Source organism: Paroedura picta, chromosome 3 (genome assembly GCF_049243985.1).
Source record: "Paroedura picta isolate Pp20150507F chromosome 3, Ppicta_v3.0, whole genome shotgun sequence".
In the NCBI taxonomy this organism is placed as follows: Eukaryota; Metazoa; Chordata; class Lepidosauria; order Squamata; family Gekkonidae; genus Paroedura; species Paroedura picta.
Window position 1 is genome coordinate 26237117 of NC_135371.1, and position 27410 is coordinate 26264526.

The 27410-nt window shown below is 43.5% G+C and overlaps 1 protein-coding gene and 1 non-coding gene across 23 annotated transcripts in view; one reads left to right on the forward strand and one right to left on the reverse strand.

Annotated features, from left to right (window-relative positions):
* The window catches only part of FOXP1 (forkhead box P1), a 613965-nt gene that overhangs the window by 70665 nt on the left and 515890 nt on the right, over positions 1-27410 (reverse strand). For all 22 annotated transcript variants that reach the window (XR_013228958.1, XM_077325163.1, XM_077325165.1 and 19 more), the window contains one exon: positions 380-484. Coding sequence is in view for 21 of the 22 variants with exons in the window: in XM_077325163.1 (XP_077181278.1) it covers positions 380-484 (105 nt within the window). In the remaining variant the exon portion in view is untranslated. The remainder of the gene's footprint in view (positions 1-379; positions 485-27410) is intronic.
* On the forward strand, positions 27012-27083 carry TRNAA-UGC (transfer RNA alanine (anticodon UGC)). The gene has a single exon. It is a non-coding gene; the product is annotated as a tRNA-Ala (tRNA).

Genomic DNA, 27410 nt, shown 5'->3' on the forward strand with positions numbered 1-27410 from the left:
AGTTGCTCAACTTACTATGTTAGACCTGAGGCTCATTAACACACATGCAGTGAAATTGTGGGTAGAGCAACAGTGAAAATTCTGCATATTACTGGCCGTGATCTATAAAGGAAAAGGGAGCAAACATACACATGAAGCAGAACAGAATTCAATAGCTGCTGAGGTTGTACGGATGACACTGAATGAAATTCTTTGGAAGGCCTGCTTAAAGGCTCTTTTGCATTGCTCTACTGAGAACAGTGGGATTCATATTTAAGTGTTGCTTGCAAAGGATACCTTTGAAAGAAGATCCTGGACGAAATAAGATATTTCAGGTTGTTCCAAAGCAGGGTTGGGTTTAATAAAATAAATGAAATGCTAAAAAAAAAATTGCTCTTACTTTAGAAATGACTGGAAATCTTCGCATACTGCTTCGCATCCCGGCCATTTGCATACTCCATGCCCATAAAGTGGATGGCTATGAGAGTGCTCTTCGTGGGATAAACTAAAGGAATGGAAAAAAAAAAGGAGGGGAAACCATTATTACATGATGCTTTAAATAAATGTGCCTTGCTGCTGTGCTGAAAGCAAAAGTGTACAGATGTAATACATAAATAAAGTGAAGGACCCACAGACAACATAATGTAACTCACTGGACCTCCCGTTTGAGCTTGGTAACAAACCCGTCTACCACGGCTTATAGAATCTGGACCAGGGCAACTCTGTGTCTGATTAATGAATTACAAGTTTTGTATGGAACTGAAATAAAACACAGGAAGTGTATGTCGGTAAGGTGATATTTGACAAGATGAGTCTGGTACTCTCCTTCCTCTAAGAAATGTGGAAACATCACAATAGATAAATCTGGAAGCACCATTGTGTTTCAGCAATTTGGCATATTAAATAATTTTCATAATTGCAGGCATTCCAAATCAGAGAGAGGGAGGGAGGGAGGGAGGGAGGGAGAGAGAGAGGGAGGGAGAGAGAGAGAGAGAGAGAGAGAGAGAGAGATTACTGCATCTTTAACACTCCAGATTCAGCCCTGCAGTTTGTTCCTGTTCAGATATCTTCGTTCAAGCCTTGCTCATACATTCTCAGCAAAACTGAAGTGCCCACATTTTTATAATATAAAATTAATTATAATGAGAAACATAACAATGAAAGAATTTGGTAGATTCAGCAGGACGGAAGGCATCGTTAACCTTTTAAAAGTTTAACAGTGAGGTTATTGTGCTTCTCTATAAACCAGTATTAGGAAGGAAGGAAGAAAGAACCCATTCTGAGCACTAAAGGGTTAAGTCTCCAGCAGGATTCCAATCAATACGTAATGATTTGGCTGCACTGATCCCAGTCATGAGATGCTTTGATCCAGGCCATGTGGTGCTCAGGGAAATGTATCTGTTGCACCAGACGATGAACCATGCTCTGAAATATCTTGACTCAGATTCTGCGAGAAAACTTCTTCAGTAAAAGGAATTGTTGTGTTTTTTCCCCCCTGACTATTTCCATAACCTTAAGTGACTTCTATGAACGAAAAATGTCAAAATGATATTGGAAACACTACTTTGAGCCCACTATCTCATTTTTAAATGTTGCTGCTGTTACCCCTGACATATTACAAGCTTCAGAACTAAAGAAAAAAACATAGAATACACTTGTATTTGACTCTAGAGGTACAATGAGTTATAAGTAGGGGCTACAGAAATCGTCATTCTCCCCCTTCACTGGTCACATTTGAGATTCTTGTGAAAGTGGTACACAAGTCACTATGGACAATATTGTGCTGTTTTAAATTGACAACAAAACAGAGCATGTGATACTCTTACTAGGCTGCAATACATAATAGAAATAGCAGGTGCTACTTGCACACGTGTTAATTTTCAGATGTAGAGACTACTCTCCATTTAGGAAAAGTGCACAGTTTGTACAAAGTCTTTTATACCATGAATACGGTGGTCTGACGGTATCAGTTCTCTCATCTGTGTTCCTGTGGCAAAACAAATTCTTACACTACATGTTGCATATTTATAAAACACAACAATAGTTTTCCGACAGAGAAAAAGAAAAGCGATCTCTGAAAATAATGCTTATGAAGTAGCATCTTGGTTGTTTTAATTCATATTTGAATTCTAACGATTGGTAGTTCCAGAAGTTTGGAGACGTTGTTGTTGTTTGCATTGTCCGTGTCACATCAGAGTTTATCTTCAAGATAATTAATCACTACTGACGTGATCCGTTCTTATATGTGGACACAGAGAACCATAAATATTCATCTCAAGTGTGTAAAATGTGGGAGATTTCCTATACACTCTAAAACAGGGGTAGCCAACCTGTGGTCCTCCAGATGTCCATGGACTACAGTTCCCATGAGCCCCTGCCAGTATTTGCTGGCAGGGGCTCATGGGAATTGTAGTCCATGAACATCTGGAGGACCACAGTTTGACTACCCCTGCTCTAAAAAACAGCAGATTAGAGAATCAAAATCTCTATTACATTTTTATCTTGATCTCTGCCTAAGGAACGCAATGTTTTCCCTTTTACCACAGCTGAAGAGAAACGTCCTCCGCTCAGCAACTCATCTCAATGCTTCAAATACTGTGACTGCTCTCTGTACATGGACAGAATGATAACCGGCAGAAGCAAAAGGGGATGGAGAAAAGAGCTGTCAAGCAAAGAGTAATCAATATCTTAGTTGTACTAATGGCTTACTACCTCACTACTGCTAGTAAGTTACACCTTGATAATTTCTGCACTTTGCTACCCTGGGTGGACGAGGTGCATCGGGCCAAATGCTCCCCTGTGCGGGAGCAGGAAGACACACGGCAACAGCCCTGGCTCAAATTCCGGCCTGCAGCCCAACGCAAAGCCTCCAGTGTGGAAACAGTCCCAGCTGTGAACAAAAAACATTCAAACAGGAAGGCCATTCCAAAAGGGGTGGGAAGAAAGAAAGAAGCTGCCTCTTCCATTTTGTGCCCCTCTAGAGAGGGGCACAAGCCATGATAGACTAAGCTTTCACTCAGGGACTGAATTTGTTCATAAGGCAGGGGACAGTGGAGAGAAATCCCTCCCTGGTGATCTAAGACAATGACAAGCTTTAATTTGCTGCAGCTTCACACAAAAGTTTGCCTATCCTACTCCTAGAACTATCATAATACCTAGAAAAAGGGGACTGCATCTATTCACTTTTCTTTCTTCCCCTGTTAAACTTGAAAACTTGAACAGAACCTGTAGAATTTTGTAACCTTTTGAACCCTTCACATATGATCTCTAGAAACCCAATACCCCTATTCAAGTCTGGCTATCTAAAATGTGGTAATTGGGAGGGACAGCAGAGCAGCTCGGCCTGTCTGATGCATGCCAGCTCTGAAGTACAAAGTTGCAATAGCTTACCCGCATGCATGCATGTAGAGCAGCCTTTCTTGGCATTTTTGCCATTGAGAAACCCTTGGAACATTCTTAAGGCTTCGGGAAAACCCAGTAGTGGCCTCATCGTGCAGAATATGGTTGGGAAGCATTGTTGTGTATATGCCTACCCACGGCCTGTCCCCTTTCCACCCCCTCCAGGCCCATCACTGGCCATTTGGGGAGGAGTGGGTGGGTCGACACGACAATAAATTGCCATATCACCTGATAACTGTTTAAAAACAGTTTTAAAAATATATACACACATACAAAATTAATTAACTCCCATCCATTTGGGAAACCCTTCCAGGGCTGTCAAGAAACTCCAGGGTTTCACAAAACCCTGATGTAGAGGCACAACAATAGGTGCAACAACCAGGCTCTCCCCAAGAATATGCCTCCAGTTTGTGGTGCTAGAGCACCATGGGGTCCCCCCAATTCTGGTTAGGACCACCATGGTACAAGGATTAGCCAACACATACCATGGTACCATTTCAAGTTCAAATGGCCCCTCTGCCTTCATGGTCCCAACTAGAGCAGTGGCCCCCAACCTTTTTATCACCGGGGAGGTTCAATGCTTGACAATTTTACTGATGCCCCAGGGGGGGGAGTCTTTTGCCAAGGGATGTCGCCGCCGCCGGCTGAGCCCCTGTTCCACTTGCTTTCCCGCTGGTGCCCCTGACTTCCCGCCACCCGCTGGGGGGTGCTGCCAGCAGCAGCTGCACAGTGCCACGCCAAGGGGAGACCAAGTCATGGCGGCCACTGGAGAACACCAAAGGTGAGCCGGTGGCAGAGTGGCAGGGCAGCCCCCAAGGCAGCATCTGGGGAGGAGGACGAGGAGGAGCAGCGGCCCGGTACCGACTGATCCACGGACCAGTACCGGTCCCCGGACCGGGGGTTGGGGACCACTGAACTAGAGAACTGACCTAACTGGTACTCTGAAATGGCTTTTTCCAAGGCAACAAAATGGAGGTGTATTGGTAGGGCAAACCAAGAGAATGTATCTTGTCCAGTAGTGCCCTAAAACTAATTAAAATGTTGATTAAGAAACTTCAAAAAAATGTGTCCTAAATGCAAACCTCTTACAATAACAGGAATGAAAACATTACAAAGTGAATCAGTCTGTGAAAACTCTTGTTTGCAAGCTATCCTCCAGAGGTTCACAAAGTGTCTTTCAGGAAAACATTTTTGGACTGCAGCTTTATTTGTTATTGGTAGCGCAGTTAAAAAAAAACAAAAAAACAAGAGACTTAGCAGAGCTTTAAAAGACAGTAAAAGAAAAGAGAAATTCAGTCAGTAGTCAATTCAGTTTTATGCTAAAAAGCCTCAAGGTCCATAAGATAAGCTTTGCTAGGGAGAATTTACAGTTGTTTTGACATCACACCCAGCTGTTTTTAAACTGGGAAGTTGTCTTGTTATCAACTGACTTCAGCAGCTTAGGACAAGAGAGTAGAAAACCAGGCACCAATGTTATCAACCCATTAGGATCAATGAAGAAATTCATAGCCAAGTCAGTGTTTTTTTCGTTGCGTATGTCTGGCAAATCTTCCCATCATATTCAACAATACACCATACATACACGCAAAAGTGTACTTCCAAATGGATAAATTAACCTTGCTTTCTGTAAATATTGCAACACTGCACATAGACTGCTTAATCTAATTGTTTTTAAGAATCCTTAATAAAGACTAACGGTATTAGCCAATTCTAGGAAATCATCCCAAGAGCCCTATATAGGGAAAAAATATAGAAATCTGCACATCTGCAAATATACTTTGGATCACAGATCCTGCCTTCTGGCACAGAATTCTGCAGTGTTTGTGAAACCATACATTCATTTACAGTTCTGTAGGATTTTCAAATTGACTAAGTATGCATCTTAGGCAAAGCGACAACAATAAAAATCCCACTCCACATGTAAACTTCCATCAAAGGATTGGAACATACTGATAGGATATTCCATCTTTGTAGTGGTCACAGAATCATAGTGCTGGAAGGGACTTCCATGGTCATCTAGTCCAAAACCCTTGAAAGTGCAGGAAATTCACAAATACTGGCAAACCCACAGTGACTCCAATTCCATACCCAAATGATATCCCCCCAACCCCCCCCCGCCCCCGAATCCCTGGCTAGCCTGGCCTAGATGAAATTTGACTCCTAATCCCAAAGTGACGACTGACATTTCCCTAGGCATGTAAGAAAGGGCCATAAGAGCCAAGCACCGACACAATACCTTCTGTCCACCTACCCAAAATCTACCTAAGTTCACAGAATCTGTACAACTGAAAAAGTTTAACTATGGAGAATGCCAACCAAATATTCAAAAATTGTGCCGTATTTTTTCCAAGCCATTCTTTGTCCATTACTAAGTTCATACTATGTCTTCTGTACCTACAATTAAGGATATTAATTCATGCGAGTTCCACACTGGGGAAGAAAGGTCTGAGCTCTGAAAGGACTGCTGAGAGGGTTGAGGGAAAGCTATGACCTTTAACCATCGGCAACTTCCACTAGCAGATCACTAGAACCAACTCAACAATCTGACTCTTATTTTGTAAAAAAAATTGCTTGTATTATAAAAAAATCTTATGACCTGCACCTACTCATCTATGAGAGCTTGAAGAAAGAAATTTTGATACAAAATAGCCACTTGGAAGATGCTTTAACCCAGGGGTAGTCAACCTGTGGTCCTCCAGATGTTCATGGACTAGAATTCCCATGAGCCCCTACCAGCAAATGATTGCAGGGGTTCCTGGGAATTGTAGTCCATGGACATCTGGAGGACCACAGGTTGACTACCCCTGCTTTAACCTCTCCTTCACCCCAAAAAACTCTAATTTGAATCATAGAATCATAGAGTTGGAAGGGGCCATACAGGCCATCTAGTCCAACCCCCTGCTCAACGCAGGATTAGCCCTAAGCATCCTAAAGCATCCAAGAAAAGTGCCTATCCAACCTCTGCTTGAAGACTGCCAGTGAGGGGGAGCTCACCACCTCCTTAGGCAGCCGATTCCACTGCTGAACTACTCTGACTGTGAAAATTTTTCCTGATATCTAGCCTATATCGTTGTACTTGAAGTTTAAACCCATTACTGCGTGTCCTCTCTTCTGCAGCCAACAGAAACAGCATCCTGCCCTCCTCCAAGTGACAACCTTTCAAATACTTAAAGATCATGTCCCCTCTCAACCTCCTTTTCTCCAGGCTGAACATTCCCAAGTCCCTCAACCTATCTTCATAGGGCTTGGTCCCTTGGCCCCAGATCATCCTCGTCGCTCTCCTCTGTACCCTTTCAATTTTATCTACGTCCTTCTTGAAGTGAGGCCTCCAGAACTGCACACAGTACTCCAAGTGTGGTCTGACCAGTGCCGTATACAATGGGACTATGACATCTTGTGATTTTGATGTGATGCCTCTGTTGATACAGCCCAAAATGGCATTTGCCTTTTTTACCGCTGCATCACACTGCCTGCTCATGTTTAGTTTACAATCCACAAGTACCCCAAGGTCTCGTTCACACACAGTGTTACCTAGAAGCGTATCCCCCATCCAGTAGGCATGCTTTTCATTTTTCTGACCCAGATGCAGAACTTTACACTTATCTTTATTAAATTGCATCTTGTTCTCATTTGCCCATTTTTCCATTGTGTTCAGATCTCGTTGAACTCTGTCTCTATCTTCCGGAGTATTTGCCAGTCCTCCCAATTTGGTGTCATCTGCAAACTTGATGAGTAGTCCCTCCACCCCCTCATCTAGATCATTAATAAATATGTTAAAAAGTACCAGATTTGAGAACTATTGGCAAAGTACCGGATTTGAGAACTATTGGCAAAGTTATAATCCAAATTTTTCAAGAGACGCATTGGCAAATAACATGAATGCTATTTGTACCAGATCATCATATAGTCTCCTAACTTATAAACCTATAAGAAAGAATGTATTTCAGAACTCTTCTATGTGACCCAATCAACTCCTGTCTCCATCAACAACTGCATGTTCACGTGAGGCCAGAGATACAATATACACAATCATGTGAGAAGTTAGTGCAGCTGCTTATTTTGCCGATAATCTTAACACCGCCCGTGGCGCCACGGGCGCCACGGACTAAATAAAACGGTAAGGCGTTCTGAGGCGGGATGTGTCCGGGATGAGGAAGGGTCCAGATTGGACCCTTCCTCTGGACAGACAATCGGAGGGACCAATCGGCAGGCGCTTCGCGCCTGCCGATTGGTCCCTCCGATTCCCAGCCCCGAGCAATTGCAAGCCGCGCGCAGCGCGGCTCGCAGTTGCTTCTTTGCCGCCGGCCTGACGCCCCGAGAGGCCAGCACGCATGGCCACAACAGAAACCTCCGGGTAAACACCAACATAAAAAGAAAAATAAACAGACGAAAAGCGCCATTCCCTGGCGCGCCTCGCATTAAGCAGCCGGCCTGGGGGCTCCCAGCCCACATGGCCGCTAAGGAGACCTCCCGGGAAACACCAACATAAAAAAGAAAAAAAGGCCGGCCGCTAGGGAGCCCCCGGCCTGACGCCCCGAGAGGCCAGCCCGCATGGCCCCAACAGAAACCTCCGGGGAAACACCAACATAAAAAAAAAAAAAAACAGACGAAAAGCCCCATTCCTTAGCGCGCCTCGCATTAAGCCGCCGGCCTGGGGGCTCCCAGCCCACATGGCCGCTAAGGAAACTTCCGAGGAGAAACAGACATAAAAAACAAAACAAAAATGAAACGCACCATTCCCTGGCACGCCTCGCATTAAGCAGCCGGCCTGGGGGCTCCCAGCCCGCATGGCCGCAATGGAAACCTCCGGGGAGACACCGACATAAAAAAAAAAAAAAAAAAAAAAAAAACCGAAAAGCAACATTACCTGGCTCGCCGTCTATGCAGTGGTCCCCAACCTGCGGGCTGCGGCCTGGCGCCGGGTCGCGAAGGCCATGGCGCCGGGCCGCAGCTCCCTCTCCCCGCCCCCCCCCGCAGTAAAAAACTTCCCAGGCCGCAAGCTTGCGGCCCGGGAAGCTACTTACTGCGAGAGGGCGGGGAGAGGGAATCAGGGCCGGGCTGCGCCCGTGCAGGCCGCGCCCGCGCGGCCCGATCCGCGGGCGCGACTCGCGGGCGCGGCCCGATCCGCGGGCGCGACTCGCGGGCGCGGGCCGATCCGTGGGCGTGGCTCGCGGGCGTGGCCCGATCCGTGGGCGTGGCTCGCGGGCGCGGCCCGATCCGCGGGCGTGGCTTCCGGGCGCAGCCCGATCCGCGGGCGTGGCTTCCGGGCGCGGCCCGATCCGCGGGCGTGGCTTCCGGGCGCGGCCTGATCCGAGCCGGGTGCGGCTCGATGCGCGGGCGCGGCCGCCACCAACAACGGGCTGAGCGTCTCCAGACTCCAGTAACCAGCTCTCTCCTGCCCTCCAGCCCGGCTGCCTCCGCTTCCTGCCTTGCACACGCACTCCGGTAAGCCACGGGCCGGGGGGCGGGCCAGGATTACTCGCTGACGCCTCCCCAGATGGCCAACACCTGTCCTCGGTGCTCTGGCCCCGCTGGCACCTCTACCTCCACAGCCTCCCTAGAGCCCGCTGTATTTGGATTACAGCGGGCTTATTTTCTAGTAATAAAATAATAACAGTAACAACAAGGCTGTCTGGGATACATTACAGCCCTTATGACACACCAAGAAACAGCCTACAGTGGCTGTGGGTTGGGAGATAATTTTGCCGCTGGGGAATATATAGTTTTAATGGGGATATTGCCATGTTTTTATTGTGGAGTTTTTACTTTGTCACCTGCAACAAGATGGCTTGCCAGGAACAGCAGGAAATAAACCCAATATAATAATAATAATAATAATAATGATAATGATAATGATAATAATAATGATGATGATGATGATGATGATGATGATGATGATGCATAATTCATGCTAAACATGAGATTAAACACAAAGCTCTCTACATGTCCCTTTGGCCTGGATGTTCTTATGAAGTTGCATCCAGAAGCTAGAGAGCACTTGGGTCTGATAAGCGATGGAGAGACCTGAATGACGCCTGAAAGGTTACAAGCACTCAGGACCAATGTTGGAGCACTGATGTAAGACAATACCAATTACTGTCCTTGGTCATTAAGTATGTCATCACATTCTGTGCCTGAGTGGAGCTTCTGAATTGTTGTCCCAAGGGCAGCCCCATATAGAATGAATTACAGTAGCTGAACCTTGGAGTCACCAAATATATGAGCATACTGAACTAAACGCCACATTTCAGCCTGCCTAAGAGCATACCCTAAACATTTTCTGGACAAAAACTATGTATAAGTGCACTTCTGTTCTGAAGTGACTTTGAAAGACATGGCATTGTTTGGCACCATCTTTAGAGTATGTCAATGAGTAAGTGCTCATTTATAAAGAATAAAAATGTGCCCCCTTTTCCTTCAACAACAGCTAGAATGGAACTCAAAAGCAACCCTGAACCCTGTTCTTAATAGATTGTGTATTAATAAGAATTGTGCTTTTAATAATAATAGTGTGCCTTTAGACAGAGCTCTACAATGTCACTACAGCATTCATTTTATATTAACGGTTATACTAATACAATCCTATTGTCCACAACAGAGTTACAGAGGCACAACACTGAATGTGGTTTGGTAGTGGGGTCAGATTTTAATAGGTTTAGGACTGTTCACGAGATACAGCCTGAAAACAATTCATGGGGATTGAGTATCAGGGGAAGTGTTGTAACATCGACTGTCCTCATCCTTACAGGCATTAATTGAAAACCCTATGAATTTACATGCAGATGTACATAAGTGTGGAGCATGCAGTTGCAATGCTGCATTTGGCAAGGTTCCTGATTGCACACAGAAAAGGTGTATGTAAGTTCAGTGAGGTTTTTTGTTCACAGCTTAAAATAAAGATACACAAGGCTACCATGAGAGAGGCCAGCACAAGTGATCCCACACCCCCAACATGTAAATCCACCCTTTTGGATTATCATTGTGAACTATTATAAACCTTAGTTAATACAACTAAATTAAAACTGCCTTGCAAAATGTGTTGCTTATTTTTATTTTGATTTATTTTCTGCCTTTCTAGTATCTGCTCAAACCATCCAGCTAAACAAGAATAAAAACCATAAATATAAACAGTACATAAAGATACCTGATTCTCAACATGGCCAAATCTGTGGATATATAAATCCAGAGACTGGAACCATGAATAGAAAAGATAGGTCTTTCTACAAACGTAAGAGAATATGGGTGCTGCCATGTGAAGGAAATGAGAAAACTGTTAGGGGAGGGATAGAGGGTACAGTGAGTTGAACCTACAGGTCTTTGCAGGTTCCCCACTGTATCTCAACCTAGACGTACAGTCCGCACTGTCCAGAGCTTTCTAGAAGGATGCTGCTGGAGGAGGAAAGAAAGGAAAAATGAAGATGAAGGGGCCAGAGAAATGTAAGTTGGTTAGTTGGGTGGGTACATAGGAGAGAAGGAAATAGGCAGAAGGGAAAAGAGGAACAAGAAAAGGGCTAATAAAGCATTCTGGGTAGGGGAAATTTGATGGAAAATGATGGCTGGAATGAAGCGATGGCAGAACAGCTTTCTTATCAAAGAGGGAAGGCAAACAAGTAGAAATGGCTAGGTGGAATTATTGCTTCATTACTCCAGCACCTGCACTGTACAGGCCATAAAGTGAGCAAGCAAGGGTGGCTGGGAGGGGGTGGTAAAGGTACCTCCTCCTTCTCTACCTTCTGTCTCAGCTCCCACCAATGTGGGCACTGAAGAGGAGGACTAAGTTCCTCAAGACCCCTGTTAGTTCAATAAATGGGAAAAACAGCAGCTGAGTGATTAAAACCAGCAACAAAAAACTATCAGGCATAAAACAAGGGCATAAAGCATCCCATAAATGCCTCAGATGGGATATATACATATCAATGATGGCCACTACACTTTACAGAAAATTGATAAAATTTTGTTTTAAAGCCTAGGTGGATAAAGTTGCCTCTGCATGGTGCCTAAATGCTAACAAAACAGGCACCAGGTGAGTTTTAAAGACTCTGCACTACCATTAAAGAATCCTCTCGACTGGTCACTGCTGTCATCATCCGTGAGTAGGCCTGACACGATGACTTTTTATGGCAATCTGGACAATACAGGAAAAAAACAAATTGGTCCTCCGGATAACCCACTATTTGCATGTTTCGAGTGGGCCAATAAGAATGTTCGTCTAATTTTCAAGGGGCTCGATCCAAGGGCTATTTGAAATAGCATCAAAACAGCAAGCTGGAGCAATCCGCCAAGGAAAAGGATGGCACAATGCTTTTGTACGCCTATCATTCACTCTTTGTTGAAGCGCTTTCCCTTTCTTGCCCATTATCCTCATCATCTCATTTTCTTTCCTCTTTCTGGTTCTAAAATCATGTTTAATTAGAGGATTTCACATCCCATCAGGATATCATATTCATGCAGAGACCCTGCCATTGGAATGATGGTAATTTAAGCCCAGTGATTGTCAGCTTTGTTCTTCTTAAGAGGCTGAGTCTATTGCTATTATTGGCATACACAATTTGGGAGGACAACATTAACTTGAAGCATTTGAAACAGCACTCATATATATTTATATATATATATATATCTTTGCTCTCTTTGTGGATGACCACTGAAATGCAAGGTATTGGAGGTCATTCGCAAAACACTCAGGCTGCTATTATTTGCTTCACTGGGGCTTAAAGACCCTCTGAAATGAATGCAGGTGACAGAGCAGCAGGGTGACCACAGGACCCAGAACATAGTCACACAGCTAACATTAAGAGGTGGATGGTGCAGCAACAGAATAGGGCCAATGGGCAATGAAATTCTCACAGCTCTTGGAATACTAATTGTACATCCTTTAATGACTCCAAGTACTGAAAAAGCACCAGGGCAGACAGAACACTGACTCCAAAAAAGTTTGTGAAAACAACCCCTTGCCTGAAGAAAACAAATAAACGGATAATGAAAAACAGGAGGGCCTCAAGCTCTAATCCAGAGGAGGCTACAATGTATATTTATGCGCCACTGATTTGATAATAATGGAACAGCATTTCTAGACTTATAAAGTTCTGTGTTGAACAAATTTATGGAATTATGTAAAGTGTTCTGTTTCTGTTGTCTGTGCATGTATTGGCCTTCGGCCAAGGGTTCTTGCCTATGTACCGTATCATATTGCCTCATTTCACTTGAAACATGTTTCACTGGGAACAGTTCAGATATTCTAGCACTATATGAGCAGTAATCAAGACCATAGGACCAAGTGACAGAATAGTGTCAATGCAGTTGCTCTACTGGACCACAACAAATAACTGGCCAACCACTTGACTCCAAAATAAGGCCTACCAAGCAAGTAGTAACAGAACTCAAATGCACTTGGTTTATGCTTTATAACTGGTGTAGACAAAGAAGCATAAAATAAACCAACCTACCCAACATTAAAAATCATTCAAACAATTATACAAAACAGCAGGAGATACACCAACGTTTTTTTTTTAAAACTGGCAAAGGCTTTACCCTGAATGGATCTAGCTTCTCAAAGAGGTCAAGTGAAGCTAAACCATTTTAAAAGTCAACCCGGACCTTGAAACTGAGCTTGCAACTAACATTTGCGCATGCGTAAAACTAGTGGAATCCTGCACAACCAGCAGACTACTGTACACATCTCCAAACATGTATACTGCCTTATAATTCTCTTAGCAAAAACTATCAGACCCAACCAATCAAAGCAATGCAGCAAAATATGATCTGCTAGTAGCAAAGCCCATTTTTAAAATGGACCACAGAAGGAAGGGCAGGTGAGTGGAGGCCCCTGCAGAGCAGGACGGCCAAGTTCACCAGCTGGGCCACCACACTCTACAGGAGCCTTGCTGCCCTTGCTCCTGCACAGCAAGGAGGGCCAGGGGATGAGCTTGGGTGGACAATCCCCCCCCCCGAACTCTCCTTGCAGGCAGGCTTAGGAGTGGCCACCACGGAGTGAGGCTGGATGGTCTTCCCCACCCACCTGGCAGTCAGGAGGGTGGGGAGTGCAGGGCAGCCATCATGGAGTGTGCCAGGATGGCCCTCCCAGTGGCCAGGAAGCTGCAGAGTACAGCTGGACAACCATCCCCAGCTCCCAGGCTTACCTCCTGGCTCCTCTTCCTCCTCATGCCAAGTGCTGGGAAGTGCACAGAGGAGGAGTGTGGGGGGAAGAGCCGTTGATTGGTTCTCAGTCGGAGACTGCTGTCACCTATTGGGGGGATGTCCCTCAGTGAGGGCCAATTAGAGGCCTGGCGTGTCATCAGAAGGACACTCATCTTTTTATGTGTATGAGAGGTGGGACCTGACAATGTCCCAGAATTTCAACTGATCTTCAGACTACACATGTCTGTTTCTCCGGAGGGGGGAAAAAACAGCTTTGGAGGATGGACTCTGTTAAATCCCATCTCAGCTGAAGTCCCTCCCGAAACTCTATTCTCCCCAGGATCTACCCCCAAATCTACAGGCATTGCCCAACCCAGATTTTGTAACTCTATTGTAAGAATGCAGTCACTTCCATAAAAAACTAACACAGAATGTTAAAATGATAACATTATTATTTCCCATCATCAACATTTCCCCTCCACATTCATTTTTCTGCCCCTTAGCCTTACCCAGATCCCTCGTTTCTTCACAAGATACCAACCTATCTCTATGGCAGGAATACATCAACTAGTAAATTTCTAACAACTACTTTGGACAGAGATTCCATTGTTCATTTAACTTAATTCCTCCAATCTGCATCCCAATCGGTTCAACTTTTAATTTCATTTCACACTCTTAAGCATGTAGAATGCAAAATACATTAGAAACAAAGTACTTTAATAGGAAAAAAATATTTAGATATAGCAAGTTCTAGTTATTTCATCTCTACCTAATGGAAACACTTTCACATTCCTTCTCTTTTAACGTTCCTTCATGTACTTAGATACTAGCATCATAGTTTTCCATGGTCTCTCTTTTTCTAGGCTCTAGATATTTAATTCCCTTTAATCTTGGATAACAGCCTATTTCCTTCCAACTCTTTACCATTCTGAGTGCTCACTTTAGCATTTGCACCAGTTATTTTTGTAACTTCCATTCAAGTTTGTGTTCGGCATCCTTACGGTATTTTATTTTATAAGATTTTATAATGGGAAGAACAACTTTAAAATGTACAAACTGAGTGGCACTGAGGACAATATTAGCCTTTTAGAAAATGGCACTGTATTTTCTCATCCCCTCCTCCTTGTACAACTGCTTCTTCCAAGCTGGGGTATAATTTTATACATGCATTTTTATTTCCAACTTCCTATCAGAACTACACACTACTTATCCTTGTTAAATCTCATTTTATTCCTCTCTGCATAGTTCTCTAATTTATTCAGATGAAGCTGGATTGATTCAGTATCTCGGGATCATTTTATTCTAATTAAACCAACATTTTGCGTATTTTCCTCACTGATCTTTAACACAGAAATGCCTTATGCTCTTGAATATATGATTCATTCTGAGGACAAAAAGAAGAAAAAGGCAAAAATTCTGTCCCTGGTTCAATATGGTTGTTAAAAAGAAAGAGAGAAAACATATGACTGACTTTAAGAAAATTAATAATCTCATTTTGTTGTGGGGTACATAAATGCCTGGACATAAGCATTTGAGCAGAGATCATATTGGTCTGTATGGCACACAGGTGAGATTTTTTTTCTTCAGAGCCCCTAGTTCCAATGCAAACCAGCCAAATTTTCAGGAAGCAATAAAACACCACTATCAAAAGGTATGTAGAGCAAAATATCCTATTCTTAAGTCTCTTCCCCACACAGTTACTAGAGTACTGGAGTCTACTCCCCATCAGAGGCAACTTGGAGAATAATCCCATTAAGGTCCCATTTAGAGAACAAATGGAAGTTGTTCAGCAGGATTGCATGGTGGCCTCTAAAATCAGAGTCCAGTAGCACCTTCAAGACCAACTAAGATCTATTCAAGGCGTGAAATTTCCAGTGCAAGCACCCTTCGTCAGGTGCTCTCATGCCTTGAATAAATCTTTGTTGGTCTTAAATGTGCTACTGGATTCTGATTTTATTGTGGTACTTCAGACCAACACGGCTACTCATTTGAATCTATGGTGGCCTCTAGACACAGTTAAATAGAAGAGGGACATGGACTGCTATGCTCCAGGAAGTCCTATCATTCTCCAAGCACATGGAAAATGCCCACTGCTTTTCCCAACTTACACTCTTCCAAAATAACCGGTTCTTGTTCCCAGCCCCTCAGAAGTGCAAATTAAAGGAGGAAAGGGGGGAAATTTACAGCAAAGCTCTTCCATTCAAGCAGGTGTGTGCCATGTTTCCCTTCATTTGCACATTATAAAAAGCACTCAAATTCCATAGGACACAAGCCTCTCTGTTTCCTCAGGAAAACCAGCTGAATCATACAGGTAGTGTAAATATCATATGCTATTACAGGTGCTGTGCTTTCTATTTGTTTGTGTTTATCCAAACAGCATAACAAATAATCACGCAAACGTAGATCAACATTTGGCATGAGAATGGGAATGTGGGATTCAGGAGCAACCATCCAGTTTCTCTGGTTTGCCAGAGCCTAAAACTCCTTTTCTCAGCTTTAAAAAATGTACCCTCTGTGCATTTGAGTACTTTCCCTTTAGTTTACAGTGGGACCCATACCCCACCCACAAAGCATTTCACCGCAGAATACTCAGACACATTCTCCAGGTCTGTCGAGATCACAACTGGACTCAAAGCTGAAAAGAAGCAATATGTCACAGACGTTTTCCCACTCTAACCCAGAAAACGATCTGCTGTACCACAAAATTCAATTCAAATTACTCCCACAGATAGTTGCTTGAAGAAATAGTAATTGTTGGTTAAGGAAAAGTCATTTCTATCATCTCGAGTCATAAGAACATAAGAAGAATCCTGCTGGAACAGACGAATGGTCCATCTAGTCCAGCTATCCTCACATAGTGGCCAACCAGTTCTCCTGGCGGGCCAATAACAGGGTATAGAACCTGAGACCTTCCCCTGATGTGGCCTCTTGGCTCTGGGATTCAGGGGTTTAGTGCCTTTGAATACATGGATGTTCCCATCAGTCACCATGTCTAGTATCCACTGACAGATTTGCCCTTCATTAATCATAAGGGTACCTAATGAGCCACTTGTGACACAGGGTGGTAAGGCAGCTGACATGCTGTCTGAAGCTCTGACCATGAGGCTGGGAGTTCGATCCCAGCAGCCGGCTCAAGGTTGACTCAGCCTTCCATCCTTCCGAGCTCGGTAAAATGAGTACCCGGCTTGCTGGAGGGTAAAACGGTAATGACTGGGGAAGGGAATGACAAACCACCCTGTATTGAGTCTGTCAAGAAAACGCTAGAGGGCGTCACCCCAAGGTCTGTCATGACTCGATGCTTGCACAGGGGATACCTCTACCTTTACTTTTAATCTACCTAACCCCCTTTTAAAGCTGTTTTTTCTGTGGCCATCATTACCTCCTCTGGAAGCAAATTCCACATTTTAATCACTCTCTTGTGAAAAGATGGCCATGGTTATATGTCTCCCATTCCCTGTTACCTCAATTTCCTTGATTGTGGTCACTAACAGAATTACATCCTTCTGGCCAACAGACTGAATTAGAACTACTTAGGACAGTGGTTCTCAACCTTCCGAATGCCACGACCCTTTAATACAGTTCCTCAAGTTGTGGTGACCCCCAACCATAAAATTATGTAAGTGTTCTTTCACAGAAATTAAACCGAAACTGACCAATGGCATGAAGATCCATTGTCCACGATTGTATATAAACTGGTTCCCCCCCTCCCCCCTGGGGTTTCTCAGTTTAGTTCTGCCTCTTGTCCCGTCGAGCTGTGCCACCCCCTGGAGCGCCTGGTGAGAGACTGTGCTGTGGCTGGCAGCTAAGCATGGGCAGTGGCAGTGCCCCCCTGCAGCAACAGTGGCAGTGCCCCCCCTGGCCAAGCTGCTCGCCCTGCCGTGACACCTGTGAAAGGGTCATTCGACCCACAAAGGCGTCCTGACCCCCAGATTCAGAACCACTGGCTTAGGAATTCACTGCAAATTGTGCATGAGTGCCATCAGTGAAAAACTAAGCAAAAGCTGAAGGTTCAGCAATGTTCCAAAGTGTCACTATTTTCTGGTTCGTCTTGGGCTTTAAGAGGAATTTGGTCGCAAAGTAAGGATCAAAGGAGATGGGGCGGGGAGTGCTATGTTCTTGTCACTTGTCTGTTCCTGTTGTGTATAAAGCAGGACTGTATATAATTTTTGAGAATAAAGATTTCTTTGTGGAGGAATGTTTACAACGTTGTGTTCTCAATGCCAGGCATCAAAAAAAAAGTATCAAACAAGGGCACAGATTTAATAAGTTCAAGTATTTCCCTGTCTAGAGCTACAGTGAGGGCAACTTCCTTTTTCCTTGTTTCTGCCCACACCATGTCCTGGAGTGGACTAGGGCACTCTCAAACACTGGCGCAGATTAAAAGAACACTGATATCAAACCACTCGACCAGGTAACTATGCACCGGACTGCAAAATAAAATGGCCATGCCTGCCAATTTTAACCACTACAAAGAACACACATGCACTAATACTCAGGGGGATAATTGGGGGTGGTATTTTTTTTTTAAGTACCAGCAAAACTCAGGAATTTCCTTGATATAACCTGGAATTTGCCATAAAAGACCGTGCACAGCATAGGTTAAAAATCCACTTTTCACACTACATTGACCACAGCACCCACAGGCACGGCTACAATGTCTTTCTGTGAATGGGACAGACTGCCATATGGACACAGACACTGAACAAGCTGTACAACCCTTGGCGACAAGTGCCTAGGGGACTGTCCTATATTAGTAACCACCTGTGCTGTGGAAAATTGTGCTCTGGATTTGAAATGGCTTTAAGGAGCCGTCGGGATCTTAGCTTTCAGCACACATGTGAGTATACACACACACACACACACACACAAAATTATGCTTCTCTCCCCCCTCCCCCCCCTTCTACAAGCAAGCTGACCTTATTCCTAAGACTCTTTCCCAAAGGGGCAGATCTCTCCTTTGTTTAAGCGGCCAGAAACAGGCAACATGAAACAAGTCAAAGCATTTCTTCCTTTTGCGGGCTTTCCCCTTTTTGCTCTAATGAGAATAACTCTTTATGATGCAAGATTTGCTCTCCTCATTCGAGAGGCCTTTCTATAAAGTCATCTTGACCAGTATAAGATGTGACAGTGGAGACCGTACCTTTCAGTACAGGTAAACAATTTTGTTCAGAATTGTTTAAGAAAATAGTGCCAAGTGGAAGGCCAGCTTAAAGAAACCCTACACTGGACACCTGCTAAGTGAGGCATGTATTATTATGAGCTAGGCTTGGACAAACAAATCTAAAATTAATAAGAGTTCATTTTATACTTGCTCACTATTTATTACACATAGCTAGCGTTTGGGTGAGGGGAAATGTAAAGGGTTACTAGCACAACTTTTCAGATGAAACATAAAAGCCGTCAAGGAAATGAAAAGTGTAATAAACCCAAGGAAAGGAAATAGTAATAAAATTAGTACTGCACCTAAGACAAACAGTGCCTTTTAATTGGGGGGAGGGAGGTGCCTGCAACCTTAAATCCAATTTATATATTAAACTTTGGTGCACTGGATCACGTTTACCTTGCTTAGAAATGGCTTCATTGCTTGGTAGTAAGCATCTTCAAGGTTAGGACCATTCTATAATGAACAATGCTCAGTTGAAACCAAATTGGAGGCTTAAGAACAGGACTGTACCCTAACAGAAAATTTGTAATGCAGCAGAGCCTCTACCACGCTAAATGATTCATCCTTAGGAGAGTAAATAGCCTCATGGATATCACTTAAACTACTTCCTCTATTTTCTGACATTTGTCCAATGGCTATTAGTCATCCTCAATCCAGATTCAGAGGTTAGTGTGTTTTTTTGGCTGCCCTGCTGTTTTGGAACAGTTAATATTTCTGACACAGCCAATGGGGGAAAACATTCAGCTGCATCAAAGAAAAGATGGAAGAAATATTAATTCCTATACTTTTAGAATTGTGTGATTTCCTTTCCACAACTCAGCCACAATTAAGCGTTTGAGAGCACACTGGATTTCACTGAGAGAGTAAATGTATGTGTTAAGCCCTTACATTAATAAGGGCTTAAAAGTACTGAACTTTGGCTAGATTGGGAACAGGAAATTCAGTAATGGACGGGGACCAGATTTGTCATTTTACTCAAGGCATTTTGTTAACAATGCTTGTTTACAGCCCCGTTTGTAGAAACAGAAGACAATTATGTGTGCATATCAGCAGAAAGTCATTAACATTCAACAACCAGTATGCAACAAAGACTCTGAAGTGACATTAAAGACACATGTAAGTATCCTAGTGACAGGAAAAGGGTGGCAATACACAGAACACTTAGATATCTGTTGACCAGATGGGAGTATAAAACAATACATATGCTAAAATTTGAAAAAAAAACTCTGTTCAGCGTCTGCCAAGGCTCACCCAATCTATTTAAACTGCCTTTTGGATTCACGACTTTAATACTACAAAAGTGTATAACTGATCATTATTATTTCTGACCTGAAACCAGTGAACCATTCCAATTCAGAAGTTCTCAAGTGTCAGGTCAAATTCTTGAGAACCAGAAAGTGACAAACCTAAAGGCCCTTCTCCAAAGAATGGCCATGTGATGTAACAAGCAATTACAGACTGGTTAGTTTAACATCACTTGGGGGATGCAATGGAGGTGGGGGAAAGACATGGAACAATTTTTCAGGATTCAGCATTGCAACACACTGGAAAGCCAAAAGATCTTCAACATGGATGGATGAGGAAGAGGCCAGGTGTAGCTAATTTACTGGAATTCTCCAGCAATACAATTGCTATGCTAGAGTATTGTTATTATATTATTTTCATATTTGTATCCTGCCACTCTGACAGAAGTGGCTAACATTTGTGCCCCCAATAATAAAATACAATAAAAAGTAGTCTAGAGGAAGAGAGTGTGTGAGAGAGATACTTTAAAATAATACACTTTCTGATTAAAAACAAACAAACTTTTGATATTTCTCAATGTCTAGCCATCAATGATCGACCTGACAGACAGAGGATGTAGCTGCACAATTCAAAATCAACTTGAAACAAGCCAACCTCTGTGTAACAACACCAAATTGTTTAATGTTGATGAAAACAGCATACAATATGTCATACCAACAGTGCAAAGGCATTTTGCTAAATGATACTGGTGTTCCACAGGGTTGAACAATAGGTCATATGAAATGGATGCCAGTCTTTGCATTTTGTGCTCAGTCGGCCGTATCATACCAAATGTTGACTTTTATCAGTCTTGGGCCACCCTTAATGTGTGTAACACGAAGAGTTGACAAGACTGACCAGGGTATAAAAGACATTTTCCAAAACTTCATGCTGAACCTCAGTAGATGCATTTCACCCAAATATCACTTGAAGAAGCTTTAGGATTGCTATAGCTTGTTGAACATGACAGGACACTTTTGCAACATGAGCAACTGGAGATCCCATCATCCGGGGGGGGGGGGGGTGGAGGCGGAACAACAGAAAGGAAAAACTTAGGGCTGATCCTGCGTTGAGCAGGGGGTTGGACTAGATAGCCTGTATGACCCCTTCCAACTATATGATTCTATGATTCTAAAGTGCTCAGTAAAGACTGTATTGATCAACCGTTGGAGAAGCAGGGCATATTAAGGTTCCATTTTGTTGTGTCTGTGCACCATAGAAACTCAAGGCTGACAGAATCTGAACACCTGCATGGACTTCCACTTGAAGAGTACCAGTTAAAGGTAAACAACCGAATCTCTTACAGCCAAGAAAAAATAGGCCCATGAAACCATAAGCCATATGTTAGGCACAGGAGCAAAGATGAACAGCGGTGAACACATAGCAGGAGAGGGGGGAAGAGTAAACTTTGCACAAAAGCCACCTACGTTGCATTAAAGGTGGGTAATAAATATGCATATTAATAAACTAGTTCAGGATAGATGGGCAAACTTGTAGGTTATGTACAGGTACAGACAAAGGAAACTGACTGAGATGATTACCAATAATGTCAATACACATCCATCCATCCCAATGGATTGACCAATGTGTTTTCATTTGTTCCTCAGTACATTTCATGTTAGTCAGCCTACTGAGCAACTCCAAAAATTCCAGACTAAAACTTTCAACGATGTTCAAGATCCATTTCCAAACTTAAGAGGATTTAAGAGAGCCAGTTTGGTGTAGTGCAGGGGTAGTCAACCTGTGGTCTTCCAGATGCTCATGGACTACAATTCTCATGGGAATTGTAGTCCATGAACATTTGGAGGACCACATGTTGACTACCTCTAGTGTAGTGGTTAGGAGTGCGGACTTCTAATCTGGCATGCTGGGTTTGATTCTGCACTCCCCCACATGCAGCCAGCTGGGTGATTTGGGCTCGCCACGGCACTGATAAAGCTGTTCTGACCGAGCAGTAATATCAGGGCTCTCTCAGCCTCACCCACCTCACAGGGTGTCTGTTGTGGGGAGAGGAAAGGGAAGGTGATTGTAAGCTGCTTTGAGCCTCCTTTGGGAGAGAAAAGCAGCATATAAGAACCAACTCTTCTTCTTTTTCAACGCTTCTTATTCCTTTTGGACATGGTACACATTTTGCAGGAAGGAAGAAAATGACGCTTGAGCTTATTCACCTATCACTTATTTCCAGGTGATTTTACCTAATTTAGTGTATTTATATAAAACCAGGAACCACAGAGAAGCAATACTGAAATGACTGATCAATGACAGTGGAATGTGGGGCCACAACTAACCTGTCTTATTTTGCAACAGCGTACAGACCTCATGGTTAAATTAACGCCCATTAATTCAAAGACTATGGAAGTTAGCTTATGGAGGGTAAGAGCGGACGTGACAATAATGCACACTAAGATTGTTTTTTTGTTTTGTTTTCAATTAATCCCACAGAAGCCTCATCACTAGAACTGTTTATCACATCATCCCACTATATTGCTAGGATGGACTACTTGGTTCTGAAGAACACACAACTTTCATGGTATCCTTTATGTTGTAGCTTACAAAGGTTCGGCTGAAACTTTAATTGAGACCCTTCAATTAGAAACATTTGATATCTTCCTTGATTTAGAGAATTTTGAGGAAATCATCTCTTCTGCATCGGGGATTATTTCACACAGCCTCATTTTGAAACCCAACTGACAAGACAATCCTGACATTCTTTATAAATTTCAGGCAGACTGTAGAAGCACTTAAGCAAAGTCTGCAGAAGACTCTTTCTAGAAGCTTGTCTACCTGGGCCTTTCAAATGGCTGGTCAAAAGATCGAGTATACCTGGATTGAGAAGAATTTCGTTTATTTTGGCTATCTGTACAATGATTTAATATTGTAGTTGTGAGTTCCTGCATTGTGTGTGTGTGTATGTGGGGGGAGGGTTGGACTACATGACCCTGGAGTGCCTTTCCAATCTATAATTCTATGATTCTGTGGTTTTTATTGTGGGTCTGCTGCACGTTAACTTAGGTCTATTGTCAGCCATTTTGGACAGGCTTCATAAAACGAGATGTACCTTTGGAAATAATTTAAAGAAATTCTGCTTGACTAAGGCAAAAGTCAAAGGAAAAAGAAAGAGCAACTTATATTCAACTAGCAGATAAGCCCGTTGTATGCCAAATACAACGGGTTCTAGCCCACCCCAGCAATGGTGGCAGCGCAAAGAGTGTGCTGGTAGCTGCAGAACGATGGGGGTGGGGTAGGAAATGGCCATTCCTCCCTCCCTCTCTGGCCTCCTCCAGAGCCCCGTGTGGCAGCAGGGAAGCAGCCACGGGGCTTTGGAGCGGGGGGAGGCGGCGACCATTCCCCCCTCCATTCCTGTGATGGTTGAGAGCTCGCAGAGTAGGCACGGGGCTTTGGGAGTGGGGGGAGGCAGCGACCATTCCCCCATCCATGGCCACCACCCTCCTGATCCCCACGGAGCAGCACAGAGGCAATGGTGGGGCTTTGAGAGTGGGGGGAGGCGGTGGGCATTCCCCCCTCCCTCCTTGGCACCTTGTAGAGTCCCATGGAGAGCTGAGCAGGCTGGCGGCTGGTGGCCCAGCCATCTGGCTTCCTGCATTCAAGGCGTGTGAGAGTTGAGGGGCGAGCAGCCAGCGAGGGAGGGCAGGAGCTATTCGGCCCTATTCCAACTCGGACACCCCAGACACACTCCAGCCCCCAGCCGGTTTCACAAATATTAAGAGGAACCATGGATAAGGATAGCCTTGAAGAGGCAGGCATTGCTGCCCTGTTCTTCTTGTTTTCCATCTGGTTTTAATGTTACCTACTGAACTCTTCACTTCAAGTGTGTAACACGTTTCCACACTTGAATTAATAGCTATGGCTGTGATATAGCCTGTCTACCTTTTACAAACCTGATTTCGTGTATGTCATTTGTCTAAATGAGCAGCATAAGACTCCCTAAACTTCTGGGAGACAATATAACCTTTTATTTTGAAAAAAACAAAACAAAGCGGAGAGGAGCTTCTGCTTTGCTGTTGTACAATTTATCAGTGTGCTGCTACCACATTTCCGTCCAATAGAACCAAATGCTGAGATTTGCATGCTAGTGGCTGGTCTCACTTTTGCTTATTTTTGGTGAATGCAAGATAGTATAAGCTAAACACTTCCCTTAGGGCACAAATGACCGAGGTCCATTTATTACACTGAGTGCGTTTATACGTCTGTATATAATCGGTACGACAAACATTTTGAAATTGTCTGAGCAAAATCCAAGCATGGAAAGCAGGCTGTTGGGACAGAACGCGAACGATGCTGAATTGCCTGCTGCTTCCGCACAGGGAAAAGGAGCTCAACAAGCCTTGAGTTGAGCTTTGGCATCCGCCTCACAAATCGCACAAAAATGTTCTCCTTTTCATAGTGTTGAATACTGATCAATGTTTCCACTGGGCACAACAGGGAAGTTGGTCTCTACTGGCAACCTATACCAAAGTGTGTGTGTTTTTTCTCTCCTCTCTGGACTCAAGGGTTTACTCTGAATGATTTAATTATAATTTTCCTTGTGTAAGACAAATTAAAGAGGAGAGTAGGAGTGTCATGCCGAAGCAGATTATTTATCTCTTTAAGCGAGTGCTGTGCACCAAGGCCCAGAGCTGCTGCTGCTACTGCCACTGCTTACAAAACCCGGGTGCAAAGGGGAACAAAAGCGAGGATGCAAGATGCACTGGAGTGCAAAATCACACAGAGGGGGGAGGGGGTTGCAAGCATTAATATGTTATTTCTAGTTGCAGTTATACTGCTTCCCGGGGGGGGGGACGGCCCATAACACTTTCTGTCACAGATCATTAAAACAGAACTTTCAATGCAAGTCGAGATGCACAGCCTGGTATTTGAACCGCATCACCTGTCCTGGAAAACATGAAAACACCCCCACTTCAAAATGTATCCAGCAATACCCAACACTGCCGTGAAGGCTGCCTTATCCTCTTCTCAACCCAAAGTTAAACGAAGCCCTTTTGTGCAAGTGTGATCCCTGTTAGTCTTCCTCCCCCTCCCCCTTTTGTTTCCTCTCCCCAAAAGAACCGACTGTGAGCTCTTTGACGTATGGACCTGTTCGGGTGCTTATGAAATATTGGTGTTACTGCACGCAAAATATTATTTACAAGAATCAATATGCATGAACAGTCTGCTTACAACTGCTCCGGTTTAGAATTGACAAAATTTATCTACTTCAAAAATATGGACAAATGTTGCACGAACCAAATGTTGCTTCCACACATGGACAGAATCTAGCATTATTCTTTTTCTTGAATCTTCCACTGTCTTTGAACATTACACCAAATCTGGACAGTTTTGCAAATCGGCAAATCACAATGGACTCCATGAGGAAGATGCTGCTAAAGGTGCTTGCTTACAAGAAGGCACTTATCAAAACATTCAAACAATTCTTGTTAAGCAATGTGAATCTTTAAAGTTGACTGGAATTAAATTACACCCTTAAAGGCATACGCCTCATCAAGAAGAATCTGCCTGTGCCAGAATATCCCAATTTATACGGATATTGAATGAACTTCTCATATGGGCATATCAGGAAATGTAAAATAATAACTATAACTAGACACAAAAATAGTCAAAATATACCAGACAGAAGCAAATTAACTTGTAGCCAGACAGAGGAAGAGGGGGGGGGGTGAGTGCTATACTTTTGGGTCTATAATCAATCAAGACAAATCATTGACCTGGGTGCTAAGTGGGTAGGAAGTGGTATCCAAATCCACTCATTGTGTCACTATATTCCCATCAACATCACATTCCAAATCACCAAACATTCTGAGGATCACTTTCAGCAGCCCAGTTTTTTAAGAGATTCCATTGCATGCAGATTACAGAAACCTACAAAAGGACATCTGGAAGACCACAAAATGTGGATAATCTCAATCTCTATAACACCATAAAAATACTTAGACGACATACTAACACCACATGCCAGATGATGCTATTGACATTCATCTAAAACAATATAAAAACTTTTGACTCTTCATTCCTCCTTCCTAAACTCAAAACAATGAGCTATAACAACCTATACATGATTATTTGAAAATCAAAACCCTCACAACACACACACACACACACACACACACAATAACCCTTCCTAGAAGCAGTTATATTTGACACTGGTTCTTTTTTTGCTACTTGTGAAAAAATATATGATTTGAAGCTACCAAAAAACCTTGTAGAACATATACAAAGCAATAACTGCCCTCTGTTTAATAAGCAGCAGTTATGTTACGAAGCAAATTTTTACCTCCCTAAAACCTCGAGGTATAGTCCTATTAGAATGAACATCACAGTAATTTAGTTTCAATATGGCAAATGAAACTGGGTTTTCAGCTGGAGCTGAAATCAGAGTACTTATACTTGTCACTCAGCTCTTCACTGCGGGGGAAAACAGGTCTACAGTTGGCTGTACTTGCTATGTTCTACATCCAGTAGCAACACTGTAATAAAAAAAAATCCAAAGAGCAGAGTAGTACAGCAAGTGACAGTCACTGTTCTTTCAACGGAGTATAGTTGTTATCTTTTTCAACTTCTCCAGTAGCTTGGTGTAATGGTTAGCTCTGACTTCTAATCTGGCAAGCCAGGTTTGATTCCCCACTACCCCACATGCAGCCAGCTGGGTGACTTTGGGCTCACAGTATTAATAAAGCTGTTCCGACCAAGCAGTAATATCAGGGCTCCCCCAGCCTCAGATGGTATCTGTTGTGGGGAGAGGAAAGGGAAGGCAATTGTAAGCCACTTTGAGACTCTTTCTGGTACTGAAGAGTGGCTTATAAGAACCAACTCTTCTTTGTCGTCATCCTTCCATTCAACCAAAAATACAGTTTCAGAGCTTCAGCTGGTTAATTTGGACACCTAAACCATGACACTTGATCAAACTCTTGTTGCCTTGAGGTCATTGTGCAGTCCCAGTTCACACAGAGTAGTTTACCTATCTTATACGCAGGACCAAAATGACAAAGAGATATGGAGCCATATCTCAGCACTGTACTATCTACATATCTTGGGAGGGGTTGTGGCTCAATGGAAGAGCCTCTGCTTTGCATGCAGAGGGTCCAAGGTTCAATCCCTGGCAACTCCAGTTATAAATTTTGGCAGGAGGCGGTATGAAAGATCTCAGCCTGAGACCCTGGAGAGCCGCTGTCAGACTGAGTAGAAAATACTGACTTTGATGGATCAATGGTCTGATTTGGTATAAGGCAAAAGAGGAACTGAGGGTAGAGAGACACTGCTGAGTAGGAGAATTAGAGGAACAAGCTCAGTTGTGCAGCACCCCTGGAAACTTTTAGCTTTAAAGATCTATGTGATGGCAGGCCTGCTCATGCGCAGTCCCTATGGGGAACTGCATGGAAGATCAATGATAACAAGCTGTTCCCTGCAATAAGTTTAAGCACTGGATGAACATTGC